General features: G+C 37.4%; 1 protein-coding gene across 1 annotated transcript in view; it reads right to left on the bottom strand.

The window, feature by feature from the left end:
* Window positions 1–6,988: 6,988 nt before the first annotated feature.
* APOBEC4 (apolipoprotein B mRNA editing enzyme catalytic polypeptide like 4) overlaps window positions 6,989–16,101 on the bottom strand; it is a 110,322-nt gene continuing 101,209 nt past the window's right edge. The window contains exon 2 of the mRNA XM_044085297.1: window positions 6,989–8,591. Within this exon, the coding sequence (XP_043941232.1) occupies window positions 7,401–8,516 (1,116 nt within the window). The 5' untranslated portion in view covers window positions 8,517–8,591 and the 3' untranslated portion in view covers window positions 6,989–7,400. The remainder of the gene's footprint in view (window positions 8,592–16,101) is intronic.

Below are 16,101 nucleotides of genomic sequence, written 5' to 3'. Positions count from 1 at the left end.
TTACAGGCCACTTAACCAGACAGTGCTAGGCTCCTCAATGGTCTGCAGGACTGGAAGTAAAGTAACTACTTATGAAATGGAGTACTTATGATGTAAAGGAAGGAACTTGATTATAGTAAACCGGAGCATAAATATATGAGCCATGTTCTTTGGGTATGATTCATAGTTTCCTTTTTTATCGAATGCTGACACAGTGCTTATTATTTAGCTGTGAATAAATTGGAAAGCAGGAAGTCAATGAGTTTAATGTTAATATTTTAACTATGACTACATCTTTAATTTAGCTTGTTTTTTTTTCATGCACACAGGTGTGAAATGAACTGTATTTGGGCTGTAACAGTTTGTTCAACACTTAGAGCAGTTGTGTAAGGCTATTTACTTAAGCTGTTGAAGAGCTGCTTCCTCTTGTACGGGGTTTGATTACTTAAGCCTTCATTGTCTTCTATGTGATGCTGACCATGTTACTTTACCAGACAGTACTCCTGGGCTGCTCCTGAAACGGGGTACTTGTGTTTAGTGGGCTGCCCCAGGCTGTTAGCAAATGTGTTACACATTTCTCTTTTGAATTCCTGCACCTTTCACAAGGCCACTAATTAGTACTTCATGGTATGCTATATGAGTATCAATCTCAGCACATTTCTTGTAGTTTGCTGGATTGCCAAGTAAATTTTGAGAGTGTTTTGTTTTGTTCAGAAAATGGTAGTCAGTGTTTTTTCTTTAAAATATGAATTTGAAGTTATAAATGAAGTCCACTTCACTGTGATAATTGTAAAAGTAAAGAAGAAAATCAAATATACAGCAGCAGGTTGGAATAGTGTTTGTGGTAATTGGCAAAAGACAGCCAGGTAATGGGATACTGGCATGGATAGCAGGACCTTGATTAATTACCTTAAATACGGTCACATTTGCCTGCAATCCGACACTACTGACTCTGGAGCTGTATGCTGTAATAATACATCATTATCAGCCATTCAAGTAGGTCAGACCTGTACTGAATATCAGAGGGAAAGTTAATATTGATGACAGAGAAGACATAGGGATGTCAAGAATGAGATGTAAGTATCAAGCAAGCAAGTCCCCCCCAAAAAAACAATAACTTTTATGCAGTATGTTTTTTTTTTATTTTTGTATGACTTGTGTGTTGTTGAAAAAAAGCTGTTGCAGTAGTTACATTGTGTTTAATAGTTTTGTTTTACTTAATTGCACTAAAAATAATAATTGATTCATTAATAGGCCTGGATTGTGTAATTGTAATATAGTCTGAACATGTTCTATTTTAGTGATATATTTTGCAGTACCTTTTTTACAGTCTCAAGCAAATGTGAAGGGGGTCAACATTTGTCATATTATATAGTCTCTATTATATGGAGGGATGCTCAAAACTTTTGAATCATTGTTAGATACAGAGCCAGATTCAGTACAAGGAAACTAGGCAGCTGCCTAGGGCCCCATGGCTGGGTGGCCTGACCACAAAATTATTTTAATTAAAGAAAGAAATGCATATTACTTTTTACCTACTGCTTTAAGGATGCACTAATTCAGGATTATGACACATGTGTGCAGAGCAGCATGTGTGATTTGATTTCCTAAAATGCATTACAGCAGCATTATGTATATGCTTGCTGCTTTAAGATTAATGTACGCTATAGATACAAACTTTGGAAATGGAACCCCCCCCTTATTAGTTATTTTGGCAGCATTATGAAGGTATGAGCGCATGTGTGTGTGTGTGTGTGTGTGTGTGTGTGTGTGTGTGTGTGTGTGTGTGTGTGTGTGTGTGTGTGTGTGTGTGTGTAAAATGCCCTAGTTAGTTTTGCTAATTACCTTATTCATGCTCAAACTCTGTACCGTAGCTAGAGGAAACAAAAGACTTAATCCTCTATCCCAAATACCAGATTATATACTTACAGGTAGTCATTAGAGTGGTTGAAATGTTCTGAAATGGGTAATTCTGTCTTTTATTGGTTCATGCATTTTGTTTCACTGCTTAGCAGAAAAAAAATCTTTAAAACTACAAATTTAAAATGCAGTCTAATACATGTTGCTGTATTTAACAAGAAATGCATTAAATCAGTATGGTGAATCAAACCTGATAGACTTATTTGAAGCAGTCACCAAAGCCATAGAGGAGGGTAAGGTGGTTCACACATCCTATCTAGATCTCGCCAAGGCTTTTGATAAAATCCCCCACTCTGGAATTATAGATAAACTCACTAAACTAGGTATAAATCCCTATGTCACAAGATGGGTTGCCAACTGGCTCATGGACAGAGCCCACACTGTGAAAGTAGCAGACTCCAAATCTGACTTCACACCAGTGACAAGTGGAGTACCACAGGGTTCAGTCCTGGGTCCTCTCCTGTTTGGTATCTACTTCTCTGAAGTACAGGCTAACACAGAAGGTCTTTGGCTAACAATGTTTGCAGATGACTGCAAACTGGGAGCCATAATTGAAACTCCTAGCGATGTGGTCATCCTACAAAAGGGCCTCACTGAGACAGATGCCTGGTGTCAAAGCCATGGCCTGAAGCTCAATGCTAAAAAGTGCATTGTCATCCCCTTTGGAAAAAAACTCTGTACCCATGAACTACCCCATAGGTGGTACTCTACCTAACACTGAAAGTGTAATAAGAGACCTTGAGACACAGGTGGATAGTAGTCTCTCCTTTGATAATCACATCACCACAGTGGTCAGGAAATCCTTCTACATGGCACACCTCATCACAAAAAGTTTCTTATCCAGAAATAAAGAAGTCATTGTTCCCCTCTACTCATCACTTATTAGACCCATTATAGAGTACAATGCCCCTTTTAGTATGTACCTCACAAGACATTTACAACAACTGGAGAGGCCACAGAAATAACTCACAAAGAGGATTACTGGCCTCAAACAGATACCCTATGCAGACCATCTCAAAAAACTCCAGCCTTACTCCATCGCATATTGCCTATTCAGAGGCAATCTCTGCCTAGCATACAAAGCTATGTCAAACCCAGAGCTGTGGACATGCTCCACTTAAAGAAATCCCAATCCCTCCGAGCTACACGCTGTGGGGACCTAGACCTTGTCACCACAATAAACAGAACATGTTGGAGGGATAGGTTCCTGTCCCAGAGACTTCCCATATTCTGGAACAGACTACCTAGTTATGTCAAACAGAGCTCCTCATTAGCACTCTTCAAGAAAACTCTTGATGATTGGATGGGAAATAGGAAATTCACCGCGGGGATCACTTCTGTGGCTCTGCTCAACAGGAGCACAGGAAAATAATTTTCTTGGGTGGCGAAAGCCTGGGTATCTTTTTGGCTAGGCTTATATAGGCCCTAGGGCCAATAGCCTAGTACCTACCTATGAACCTATGAAATAACACATGAATTTATGCATAGACCTAAAAAATGTATGCAAGGACCAAGGTGCACTTACTCTGCCACTGGCCAGGGACATCTTTAATGAATGTGAGTCTCAATGCATTTTCAGTAAATGTGAATTTCAATGCATTTTCAATGAATGTAAGCTTCAAGGGAAGAGAAGTTTACTGCCACTCATGTTAAGTCTGTTTTCAATGTGCAGCTGCTTTGCTTAGCAAATGGCCATCGGTGTTTGTTCTGTAAAATTTGAAAGTAATGTTAGAAGCAGAACAGGAAGAATAATTGTCTTTGGTGCAGAAGGCTGTGAGTATTACTCCCACACCATTCAGATGGAGTGTTGATACTACAGTACACTTTAAGCAGGTGCTGAACTCCTGACTGTGTCATCCTTCAAATGAGAAGTTAAACTGAGGTCCAGCCTGCCTGCATATTCTTCAAGAGCAGGAGGCACCGAATTTGTAGATAAAGTACTAAAATGCAAAGTTGTTTGCCAGCATCAACATCTACATTAGTAATAGTTATTTTTAATGTGGAATTACTCAAATAACTTTTACTTCTGCAGATATTGTGTATCTTGATTTAGCTTATGCTATCAGTAGGGTAATATTTCTTACATTCTCATAAATATTGTGCTATTTAAACTGTGCAACACATGGCTGGGTCTTATGATATGATGTTAGTGATGTTTATATAGTTTCATGTAGTTCTCCCAAAGCTACAAATAAAGTACATGTAATTTATTAATTCATAAAGATAAGGGGTATATACAGTCAACAAAATTGGGTTTGATATAATAGCTAAGGTATTTACCTTAGTGATGAGGTACAGGGGTTGATTCTCTCTAAGGGAAACTGGCTATGCTTAAAATGATCCACAAGGGCAGCTAGCTAATTACTTACCTACAACTGCTGGAGGAGGTGTGCTTCTATTGGTGGATGAAAGTACCTTATACTCCTATCATCTGGTTATTTTTAAATGATCTTTAATCTGGCTTTGCAGGACTAGTGTGCATCTTTGTGTGTGTGAATTAAATTGTAATACTATTGTGTTTGTGAGAACCAAATTTTCAACGTATGACTTTCATCATTCTTATTGTTATTCATTTTTTGACATAGACAGCTGAAAAGGATACAATCAGCAATGTAGCTATAATTCCTGGATTTGAGGGGATGTCTGTGGATAAAAAATGACTGACCCTGCTGAGCTGATAAAGTTAAAAACATCATTAATCTTTCTTTGCAGGAATAATGTGTATTTGTGTAAAGCAAAATGGAATACTTTACTGTGGCCATTTATATCATAATCAGACATGTGATGTGTACACAGATGACAAAGTGGCCACAATTGCTAAGTACAGATATTGGGAGATTACAATGACAGCAGTGTGAGTGACCTCTTATGTTTGAAATGTTCTGAAATAAGTACTTTTCTCATTATTGTTTCATAACATTTTGTTTCATTGCTTACTAGAAAAATGTTCAAAACTACAAATTTAAAACACACTCTAAAAATGTTGCTGTATCAAACAATAAGAATAATTTAAAGTAATTATAAAAGTGAAACAAAGAGTATTTGCAAATAATCATGGTCCTAAAAATGTGTTCAAGAGGTGCACTTAATCTGCCACTGCATGCATTGTTATAAACTGTTTATGGAAAAAATGTGACAAATATGAGTTGAAAAACTGGGACATCTATTGCCCTGTGTAACATGAACTACAACATCTTGATGAAGTCCTACAGGTTAGAACAAGACAAGGCATTAGTATGTATATGATGACAAAAATGCGTGATGTGCCAGGAAAGCAAATTAACAAACAGTTATTGTTAAACATGTAGTACATGAAATATGAGCAAGAGGAAGAGTGCATTTGTTATGTGATATAGCAAAGGCCTTTAATAGTTTAGAGCACAAACCAGTAAGGAAAATATTACTGCAGTATAGTTTTGTTATCAAGACACTGTGATTGATATATGCAGCATATATTACGTCAACTGGGCCATTGTTAAAAAACTGGTAAGGGAAAGTAATAACATCAAAATGTGGAGGGAAGATGGGCAGGGCTGCCCACCAAGTGGCATTCTTTTTTACTTAGTGATGAATGCAGTAATAAAGTACATGGATGTTAAATGTTTAGGGGACAATAGAAGTTGGTTAAGGGGTAGAAATTCTATGATTTTTAGTATATGCACATGATTTAATGCTACGGTCTCAGAAAAAATCACTGTGATTTATGTGAATATTATGTGAGGTAATGGAAATGAATTTTGGGAAATTGGGATTATAAATAAATCAGAAGAGATTATTGCTTAGAGTGAAGCAATGAAAGGGTATCTGCATTTAGTTAATCAGTGAGTTTTTTTAATATCATTGTATATGTATTATATGTTCCAAAGCATTAAAGACAGAGACCAAAATTTGTTGGGTGATTTTCTATTTTAAATGCATCAGTTTTTTTGGGAGAGATAGTTATAAAAAGGAAAATAAGGCAAGATTTGTTGGGGAAGTAGAAATAAAGGAATTTCAGAAAAGGATGTTTATATGGTTTGGTGGCTGAGAAGCTGTAGTATATATGTATTTATGAAACATTTTATTATGAAGATGGATATTTTAAGAGAAATATTCAGTAAAGGTAGTTAATTAAAAAGGTTTAGTGTAGGAGACAACAAAATATTCTGACTTTTTGTGGAAGCTACCCGTACTAAAATTACCTGTTAAACAAAACATGAGATATAAACCTTTTTGTGAAAGGATGCATTGCAGGCAAGGATACAATTATAAAGTGAATGATGAGCATGCTTTCTTAAGCTGTCTGAGGGTTCAAAATGACGGGGGTATGTTGTAAAAGAGATTTCAGTCTGGGGGCATAAAATATGTATCAGTGATTTGAAGATTATGGTACTCAGTGAGGTACTTATGCTATAAAAAAGTAATTTTCCCTGTTATTTGGGTTTTATGGTTAGCAGGATGCCAGTAAATATTATATGCTGTGCTGACAGAAGTTTTATGAAGCCCAGAAATGTTGGTTATGGACAAGACTGGGGTGGATGAATTATTTAGAATTGCTAATTTTTTTCTTCTGTGATTATTACAGTCTCATAACCTGGATTGTTTTTTTTAATTAATGGGCGTTATTTATTGTTTATGATTTTGTAATATAGGACGTGTGCTTTCTGATATATGCCATGGGATTATTTACATTCACCTGAGCAACCACTCATACAGGGAGATAGGATATCAGTATAACACCTCATTTGAAGAATAACACCCACAGGAATGCAGCACTACAATGTCAGTAATTTAAAAAAAAAATGAATCCAATTGCCTGAAGTGGGAAGAGAACCCAAACTCCTCTGATGTTCCAGCACTAAAAGCTACCTGAGCCACTGAGACTGCCTATTACTTGTATAGAATTCATAATATAAGAACATCAAATCTACCTTTTTGCAATCATGTCAATATACAGAGCACAGTAATGACAAAAAAAAATCACATCTGTTTACACATGGTCCAGTGTCTCAGTTTCTGTAAGTTAATGAAACCCAATGCTGAGTATATATAAATATAACTAAAGATAAGGCAAATTAAATGTCCAATGGCAGACAATAATGTGACTATATCATTGAGATGAAATTTTATATTGCATTTTGGTCAAAAAACAAAATTTCCTTGAAGTTACATTTTGAAGTTGCAAAATCTTAAAAATAGAAATGGTATACAATGTTGTACACAAATGAAATTCAAATTGCAGAACCATGTGCCTAAAAAGTAAATATATCTGAATTGTAGAAATGTCATGGTTAAAGACGTACAAATTCACATTGCTCAGTCTGTTACAGGTTTACATCTTTTTCTTATTTCATATGGATTTGTTTGTTAAAGATTTAGGGAGGTAAATATTTTCATGAATTTCATGATAGCTTGTAAACAAGTACTATGTTATTTTTTGGAAAATAATTTTCCAGCATTTACACATGCTTTAAAATGTGTCAGGCTTGCCTGTCTCTAAAGACAGCTTAAAATAAATTCTACTATCGTTTAGTTTTTCTTCTCTTCTTTTTCTGTTCTTTGGTGTCATCTGCATTTTCTTTTACCACATACTCAGTAACTGTTACTTCCTCAATCTGACGAATGTTATGTGACAGCTTTGCTGATGAGTGTTCATTTTTTATTTCATCGGAGGGTTGAAGATGTCTCACAACCGTCCTTTTAGGGTTCATATTTGTAAACTGATATGGATACTGGAGACCAGGAGGAAAGGATATGAATGGACAGAAAGGCACATATTTTACAGGCGGGGGAACCATTGGTGACATTTGCTTATTCATCATTAAATAAGATGGCTTTGCAGATGGCTTCAGAGTATACTCATGTGTAGCACGATGCCTGTGGATTGGATACCTGTGCATTGCTTGTGGAACAGTGTCTATAAAGAAAGGGTTAACACCAGTAATAGCAGCTATCTGAATTGCATTGTATTTATCTGCAAAAGCTCTTATGGGTAAGATAGGATTATAAAAGGTCATTTCAGAGACACCATTAACAAACCTATGAAGCAAAGATACCCACATGCCACCGCTGATAGGGTTAATGGTCACTCTCGGCCATAAGCTAGAAAGAGTGTGCAAACCAGTACAATTCCAAACAGCTTCTGGATTGTCTTCAGTTGTGTGATAAAGCTGAGAAAAATAAATATCAAGTCGAGTGTTTGGATAACTTGATAAGAAATCATACATTTTGTTTATACAGTAGTTGCTATATTCATTACATGGTGTGTAATTTGCATAGAGGGTAATATAGCTAATGTCCTCATAGGTATACATTACTGAGTCCAGATAGCCATCTACATCAAATAGCATTGATTCTGGATGTAGACTGTAGAAGGTACAATTACTGGCCTGCCCCTTTTGAATGACAATGCCATGAGATGTTCTAAGCTCATAAAATGTTAAGTGTCTCTGAAGGGGCATTGTTGGACCATATGGAAAACCAAATAATTCGTAAAACTCCATGTAGGGAATTCTAGCTTCTTCACCAGTTTTGATGTGATATGGGCATTTTAAGCAATCTTGAGTGAATGTTAACCAATTGTAAGGCTTCACCAATGTTCCTGTAGGTACCAAGTATTCCTGGTATAAGGTTTCCATTTGTTAATTCTTGGTAGAACTCTCAGGAAGGATAGGACACAGTCCTTTGTTATGCATTATTTAATACACTGGGTCCTGTTAAATAAAAGGAGAGAAAAAAAATGAAAATGTCAATTACATTTTTAAGAATTATAAACAGTTTCTATGTGGGACATATGCAAGAGCCAGACAGACATGAGATATGATGTATCACGTTATGTGCCCAAAATACATGATATAAAAACAGAAAACTTGATGCTTTTGCAGTAAATGTGGCTTTGTCCTTGAACTCGTCAGCATTTTGTAATGTGTTCTGAAAATGTAGGCATGCTTCTTTTTTGGTAAAGTTTTAATCAAAGGAATTATATTACAGCATATCTCCATGTTGAAATTTTTGTTACTAATATCAACATGATCACTCTATTATCTGTTGCATTTATATTAGAGGGATTCTAGAAGAAGGTAAGATTACGCATAAGATTTCCTGTATCTGTCATGCCATGGTGTGTATTTTTGAACAGAACAGAATTATCTCTGTACCTCCCAGAACAATCCGGCATGGCTCTCAAACATGTGAATAATGTTTGCCTGTTATTAGCTCTGACCTAGTGGTGCAGCAGATAGTATTGTCACTTCACAGCAAGAGATTCACTGGTTTGATTCTTGGCTGGGGTGCCTTCTGTGCAGAGTCTGCATGTCCTCCCTGTGTTCACGTGGGTTTCCTCCAGGTGCTCTAGTTTCTTCCTACATTCCAAAGACATACAGTAGGTGGATTGGACACTCTAATTTGACTATAGGTGAGAGTGCCAACCAGCGATGTAGACACTGACTCTAGATAACTGTCACTCTTGAAGTGACACCCTGAACCCATGTGCAAAATTGGGTAAAAAGGGGTAACGGATGGATGGATGAATTCACTCTGACTTGCTGAATTCAAACTTCCTTGGGATCCCTGCCACATTGTAATAACAAAGCTGTTATGCTTCTGGACTAGTTTCTGAGCCATGAGTTTAGTATATGAATGCCTGTCATACTATTATTTAGTTATTCGGTGTAATTTCAGTATCTCTGGATTCGCAGTGTATTGGTATACAGTGATGAATTTGTAATTATCCACCTTTTAAATTATGTTCTTACTTTTTTCATTTCAAATAAGCATTGCTATGTTCATATTAATTTTATAATCACTGTTTAACTATGCATAAAATCTGATTCATATTGAACGCATAATAACATATCAGTGATGTATTATATTTTATACAGTGACTGCTCGTTGTCATTCAAAAGTAAGCATGCTGATTGGATAGCCCATTCAACATGCCTGTTGTAAATAGAACATATACTAATAGAAAAAAGTCTGGCCGCTGAAGTACCATTGAGCAGCCAGACTTTCTTTTGGCATATTCCGGGGAACAGCAAAATACAAGAATAATCAGGTATGTTCTGGAAAGATTTTGTTGTCTCCATTGCTTCCCTTGCGCTGCACTGATGTAGTGTACAAGAGTGGGAAGGCAAGTCCCACACACATGCACAGTACATCAGCTCACAGAAGACAACAAGGAAGAAGACTGAAGTGTCATTATAGTGACATAATTTAACAAAGGTAAGCAATTTCTTTCTTAAATTATGTCATAGGTTCATAGGTAGGTACTAGGCTATCTGCCCGAAGGCATTTATAAGCCTAGCCAGAATGTGTTGGCTTTTGCCACCCCCTTAGATTAGTTCCCTGTGCCTCTGTCCAGCAGAGCCACTGAAGTGATCCCTGGGGTGAACTTTCTGTTTCCCATCCACTCATCAAGGTTTCTTTTGAAGAGTGTTAGCGAGGAGCTCTGCCTAATGTAGGTTGGGCTCTTGTTCCAAAGCCTGAGAAGTCTCTGGACAGGAATCTATCCCTCCAGCACGTCCTATTTATTTTTGTGGTGAGGTTTAGATCCCTAGAGCATGAGGCTTGAGGAGATATGGTTTTCTTTAGGTGGAGCATGTCCATCAATTCTGGGTTGGACATGGCCTTGTATGTCAGGCAGAGATCACCTCTGAGTAGGCGGTATGCAACCGAGTACAGCTGGAGTTTCTTCAGTCAAGCTGCATAGGGCATCTGTTTGAGGCCAGTGATCCTCTTGGTGAGGTACTTCTGTGGTCTTTCCAGCTGTTGCAGGTGTCTTGTAAGGTACATCCCAAATGGGGCATTGTACTCTATGATGGGTCTGATGAGTGATGCATAGAGTGGCACAATGACCTCTTTTGATCAGGATGCAAACCATTTTGTGATTAGGTGGGCCACGTAGAATGATTTTCTAACCACTTTGGCAATGTAATTATCAAAGGTGAGATTACTGTCTACTTGGGTCCCCAGATCCCTTATTACATCTTCTGTATTTAGGGGACTACCACCTATGTGGTAGTTTGTGGGTACTTTGTTTTTTCCAAAGGGGATGACTATGCACTTTTTGGCATTTAGCTTGAGGCCATGATTTTGACACCAAGTATCCATCTCAGTGAGACTCTTTTGGAGGATGGCTGCGTCATCCGGAGAGTCAATTATAGCCCCTAGTTTGCAGTCGTCTGCAAACTTGGTTAGCCATAGCCATGTCATTGTATAAAAGCAATAATCCACTCCTGTTTGTGGGTATATTAGGATTTACTCATGGCTGGATTTGTTTAATCACTCTGTCTCATGATTAAACCACACCACTCATGAGTAAATCCTGTATATCCATGCACAGGCAAAGATTATTGCCTAAATACCTTATTCTCTGTTATTACAGTGTGTGTATTTCCACGGCTGTTGTATCTGGACTGTTGTTATTTACAGTATTGTTGCCGTGTGTGTACTTCTAGACCTGTTCACCCTGGGTCTCTGCTGAAAATGGGTCTTGCACCCTGTCTCAATTTCCTGGTCAACAAATATAATAAATAAATAAATAAATAAATAAATAAATAAATGAATGAATGAATGGATGATTAAATGTCCTCCCTTGCCATCATGATTTGTCTTATTATACAAACAGCTGTATATTGTACCACCTTCCCTTCTTTCTTTGTCATCTAAATTATTTTTCCTGGAATACATCATCACTTCCATCCCAGTTTTTTCTTGGTGATTTGCAAGGACTAAATACAGTCCAGCATATTTAGAATCATCATAGCCTGCTTTTGATAAAAGAATGTTATTAGAAAATTCGAAGATTCTTTTTTAAATCCTGACAATATGATTAACACCAGCATAAGGTCAAAATGTGTTCCTCAGCTGTGGCTACCAATGACTAGCGGAAGGGCATTTCTTGTACCCCTGGTAACCTGGGTTTGATTGGCACCACAAGTATGGAGGGATAGTTGGGTGGGGTGGAAAGTTTAAAGTTTCTTTCTGATTAGCTTTCTATGGAGATGGGTAAAGATATCCTTGGGGACTTCCTATTAATAAAATATGTAGTGGAGACAAGATGTAGTGGGAGCATCCAACTTGTAGGTGTGTGTGTGTGTGTGTGTGTGTGTGTGTGTGTGTGTGTGTGTGTGTGTGTGTGTGTGTGTGTGTGCATGTGGGGGAGTATTGCATTTGTGGAGTTATACTGTGTGCATGTGTTCAAAAAATGTTCCCATGTGAAGCCCACTGCTGCACTTTCACCCTTGAAGGCTGCCTAGGATATTTATGTCAGAAAACCTGATGTGCTTTAACAACAAAATTCTGCCCACTGCCATTTTTGAGAGCCACAGTATTTCATAAGATGTACAGTAGCTGCATATAGAAGTAGAAATCAAAAACATTTTGGAAAATGCCTGTTATGCTAACAGAGTGTAGATGTTTTGAAAACCACAGGCTATGACTCTCTAGTATAGAGAGCACCAAAGTTGCTGCTTAGCAAGAGTAGCCTTTGATGCAAATTTCAAGTAAACCAAGTTCTAGGAGGCAGTGTTAATCAGAAAAAGTGGATATAGTAACAGAAACCAGAAACTGATTTGTCATAAATTATGTGTTCTGCACATATTATATGAATGCCAAAAAATCACCTTTCGAGCTTTATTCTGGAGTTAATTATTTTGGCATCCATGTCTTGAATGCATAATAAGTTGGTTATGACTGGGGACTCAGTCATAATGCTCTATATTATGTATTCAAGACACGATTGTCAAGAAGTTAACTTTGACAATGGGGCAAAGCAAAGTTGAGGTGATTTTGACGTTCTTATCAAGAAAACGAATTGAGAGTTATGATCAGAGCATTTCAATCATAATTCTTTATTGTGTATAGAACTTTATTTGCTCCATGTACTACCAGTTCCAAAAAAATGTAGGGGCACAAAGTGTTACAGCTTTTAAAGTGGTAAAACACTTAGCACTGTCACACAGACAGCTGCCAGAGGTGAAGTGTCTCTCTAAAGACTGAATGACATTAAAATCTGTCAGACACTTTGCCCTGCCTGTCACACTTTTTTATTTTTGTGTGTATGTGACAGAGACATTGAAGTGTTTAGCAGCTTTTAAAGCTGTTTAATTTCTCAAAAGTGTTTTGTGTGGCTGATACTAGCCATTGTTATGCTCTAGCACGAGACTTGAGAGGTTAACATCACTGACGTGCTTAAAACTTTTTTTATGTCAGATAGATGTTTTTCAAATGTTTCTTTTCCCCTGCATTCATGGCATCATGCCAGTGCTCTATGCACTACACACAAATGTGGATTTTAAACTGTTAGAGATAGTGAAAAATATGTGCATTGTTAGCAGGAGGTGATAATGCATGTTTACATTATGAGCAGGAAGTTAAACCTGCATGGATAAAGTCACAGAAGTATGAGTCTTGTGCTTAATAAACAAGCCTTGAGATAGTGTAAGAATAGCATGTAAGAATGTAAAACAAAGTGAAATGTGTGCACTCATTTATACATATGTGGAATGGGTTGCTGAAGCAATGAAGAAAATTATGAAAGCCTCTGCATTGGGGCCTGACAATTTAAATGGTTATTTCTTAAATAAAACAAATCCTTCTTTAACCTTGATTCTTCCATTTCATAAATCATTATCCACCAGGTATGTTCAGAATCAATGCAAATGTGCATATGTATTTCCACTGAAAGGAAACAGATCTCACTTACCTGATATCTACCACGTTTAATGAGCTTTGCTGGTAAAACCTTGGAATGTTTACTGTTAGAAATGCATGAAACATCAGGAGAACTTTGAAAACATTGACATTCTCCAACATGCATTCTCTAGTAGTAGACTCTGTGCAACAATATGCTTCTACAAACATATAATAACAGTAGAACACACCCATATTCTGGTGGATATTGTGTATCTGGATCTGGCAAATCCATTTTATTCCATGCCTCACTTTTCAATTATTAAGGCACTGGAAGAAGCAACAAGAACTCTTACTTAATTAGATGGATAGGGAATATTAAATTAGATCAATTTAGCCTATTTTTCCAAGTAAAGACATGCTGCAGGTGGATTGGACAGTCTAAATTGGATCTAGATGCGAGTGTGTGCATGTGTGCCTTCTGTGGAAGGTCAGGCGCTGGGCTGGCAACTCGACACTGTAAAACTCCACTGCAATCATTCTGTGGACCATTGTTCCACTGTGGTGACCCCTATCAGGAAAAGTAGAAAGAATAAGAAATCTGCTTTTCCTAGTGCACTCCATCTTTAATTTATTCATTAGGAGTGTGGTTTATATTTGTTTATAAGCAGGCATAATTTATTATTTGCTAGGAAGTCAGCATATGTACAGCCTGGACCTGGGTTGTGTACTTCTTTTAATAAATGTTGAGATGAGACAGAGAATGTGGCAAAGCAACTGGCTGAGTCATTGTAAAAGCAATTGACATATGCATGTGTCAGCATTTCATGTCATTTATAATATGTTCCACTCCTCTGAATGTAAAATGCATCACATTACATTATGAATAATCTAAAAAATTTTACCTGGAATTTTAAGGTAATCTAGATTTGCAGAAAACAGGATGCGCTTTAACAAAAAATTTGCCCACTGGCAATTTTGAGAGTCACAGTATTTCATAAGATGGACTCTAGCAACCAAGAACCAAAAATTATGTTAACCTCTGGTCTCATGCAAGAGCATAATATTAGCTTGTCTCAGCTACCACAAAGGGAAGCTAAACAGCTTTAAAAGCTGTTAGACACTTCAGTGACCCTACCTCTGTCTCTTTCTCTCTCTCACACACACACACACACACACACACACACACACACACACACACACACACACACACACACACACACACACACACACTCACAATACTTCACAATCATGGACCCAGAAAACCAAAAATAAGGTCAGCATAGCAATAATGCTAAAAGATTAATCTAGAAGGTATGAGTGGTAGGAAAACAGAATAAAAAGGGGAGGGCACCCTATGTATTGCAATATTTAAATTTATTTACCAGGAAAGTCTGACTTGGAATAAGGCACTTTTAAGCAGCGGTCCAGGCAGAAACACTCCAGATGCATGCCTTTGAAATGTGGGCAGAAACCCACATGAATGTAAGGAGGACATGCAGACTCTGCACAGAAGGCACCCCAGCTAAAAATCAAACCAGGGAACCTCTTACTGTGAGGCTACAACACAAGCCACTGCATCACTGCACTATCCAATAAACCTTAGGAGGAAGTGCACCTAAAGCAGATGGAAGTTTACTTTTTTTTTTTTTTAATAGATGTTTTAAAAAGAAAATTACTATCTTAATAGCATCATTTTAAGCATTATGTACAAAAACTAGACATTAAAATGTATACATACATATAACATTTTTATCGATGACGAACATGGGTCTATACTACTTGAGTTTTGGAATACGGTGTTGAATTGAAAACTGAATAGGAAAACAGCTCTTCCACACACAATACATATTCTAAACATTTATACACAGCACTAGATTGACCAGATTGTTTTTAGGTATCCCATTTACTTACACCAAAGTGAAAAGAAATATAGTCAGACCCTAGAAAGTGTTGACATCATCTGTGTGTTAGCAGTCGATAACTAACCTGTCGCTAAATATTTCACATCCAACTGGAAATATTTTCAATAATGGGATAATTCTAATTATATAAATTTGAACCTGAAAAGCACTTAATCTCTCAATAAACTATTGAAATTTATTGGCTTGGCTCCCTATTTGTGTTGTTCATCTGTGCACCTTGCACCTGGTCACCTGTTTTATTTGACAGTGTCCAAGACTGTGTCCTACACAAGCTCAAAGATGAACAAACCCGTCACCTAAAAACACTGTTGAAACTCAGCTACTCCACAGGCTACATGCCCCTAGAGTGGTGCACAGCAACGGTTATTCCTCTCCACAAAGGTGGAGCCACAACAGACCCCAGGAACTATCACCATATAAGCCTGACTAGCTTGGTCTGCAAGGGTATAGAGCACGTCATCATGGATTTAATTAACAGAGACATTGGGAACCTCCAAACACTGGACCCTACACAGTTCGGCTTTGTTAAGGGCAGATCATGCCTCCTAAACCTGGTGGACTACTTTGAGACAGTTACCAAGGCTGTAGATGAGGGAAAGGTGGTCCACACAGCCTTCCTAGACCCCACAAAGGCCTTTGACACCATTCCCCATTCTGGTATTATAGA

Source organism: Protopterus annectens, chromosome 10.part0 (assembly GCF_019279795.1).
Source record: "Protopterus annectens isolate FY-2018-M chromosome 10.part0, PAN1.0, whole genome shotgun sequence".
In the NCBI taxonomy this organism is placed as follows: Eukaryota; Metazoa; Chordata; order Ceratodontiformes; family Protopteridae; genus Protopterus; species Protopterus annectens.
Note: the sequence above shows the minus strand (reverse complement) of the source record. Positions and strands in the feature narration are given on the sequence as shown.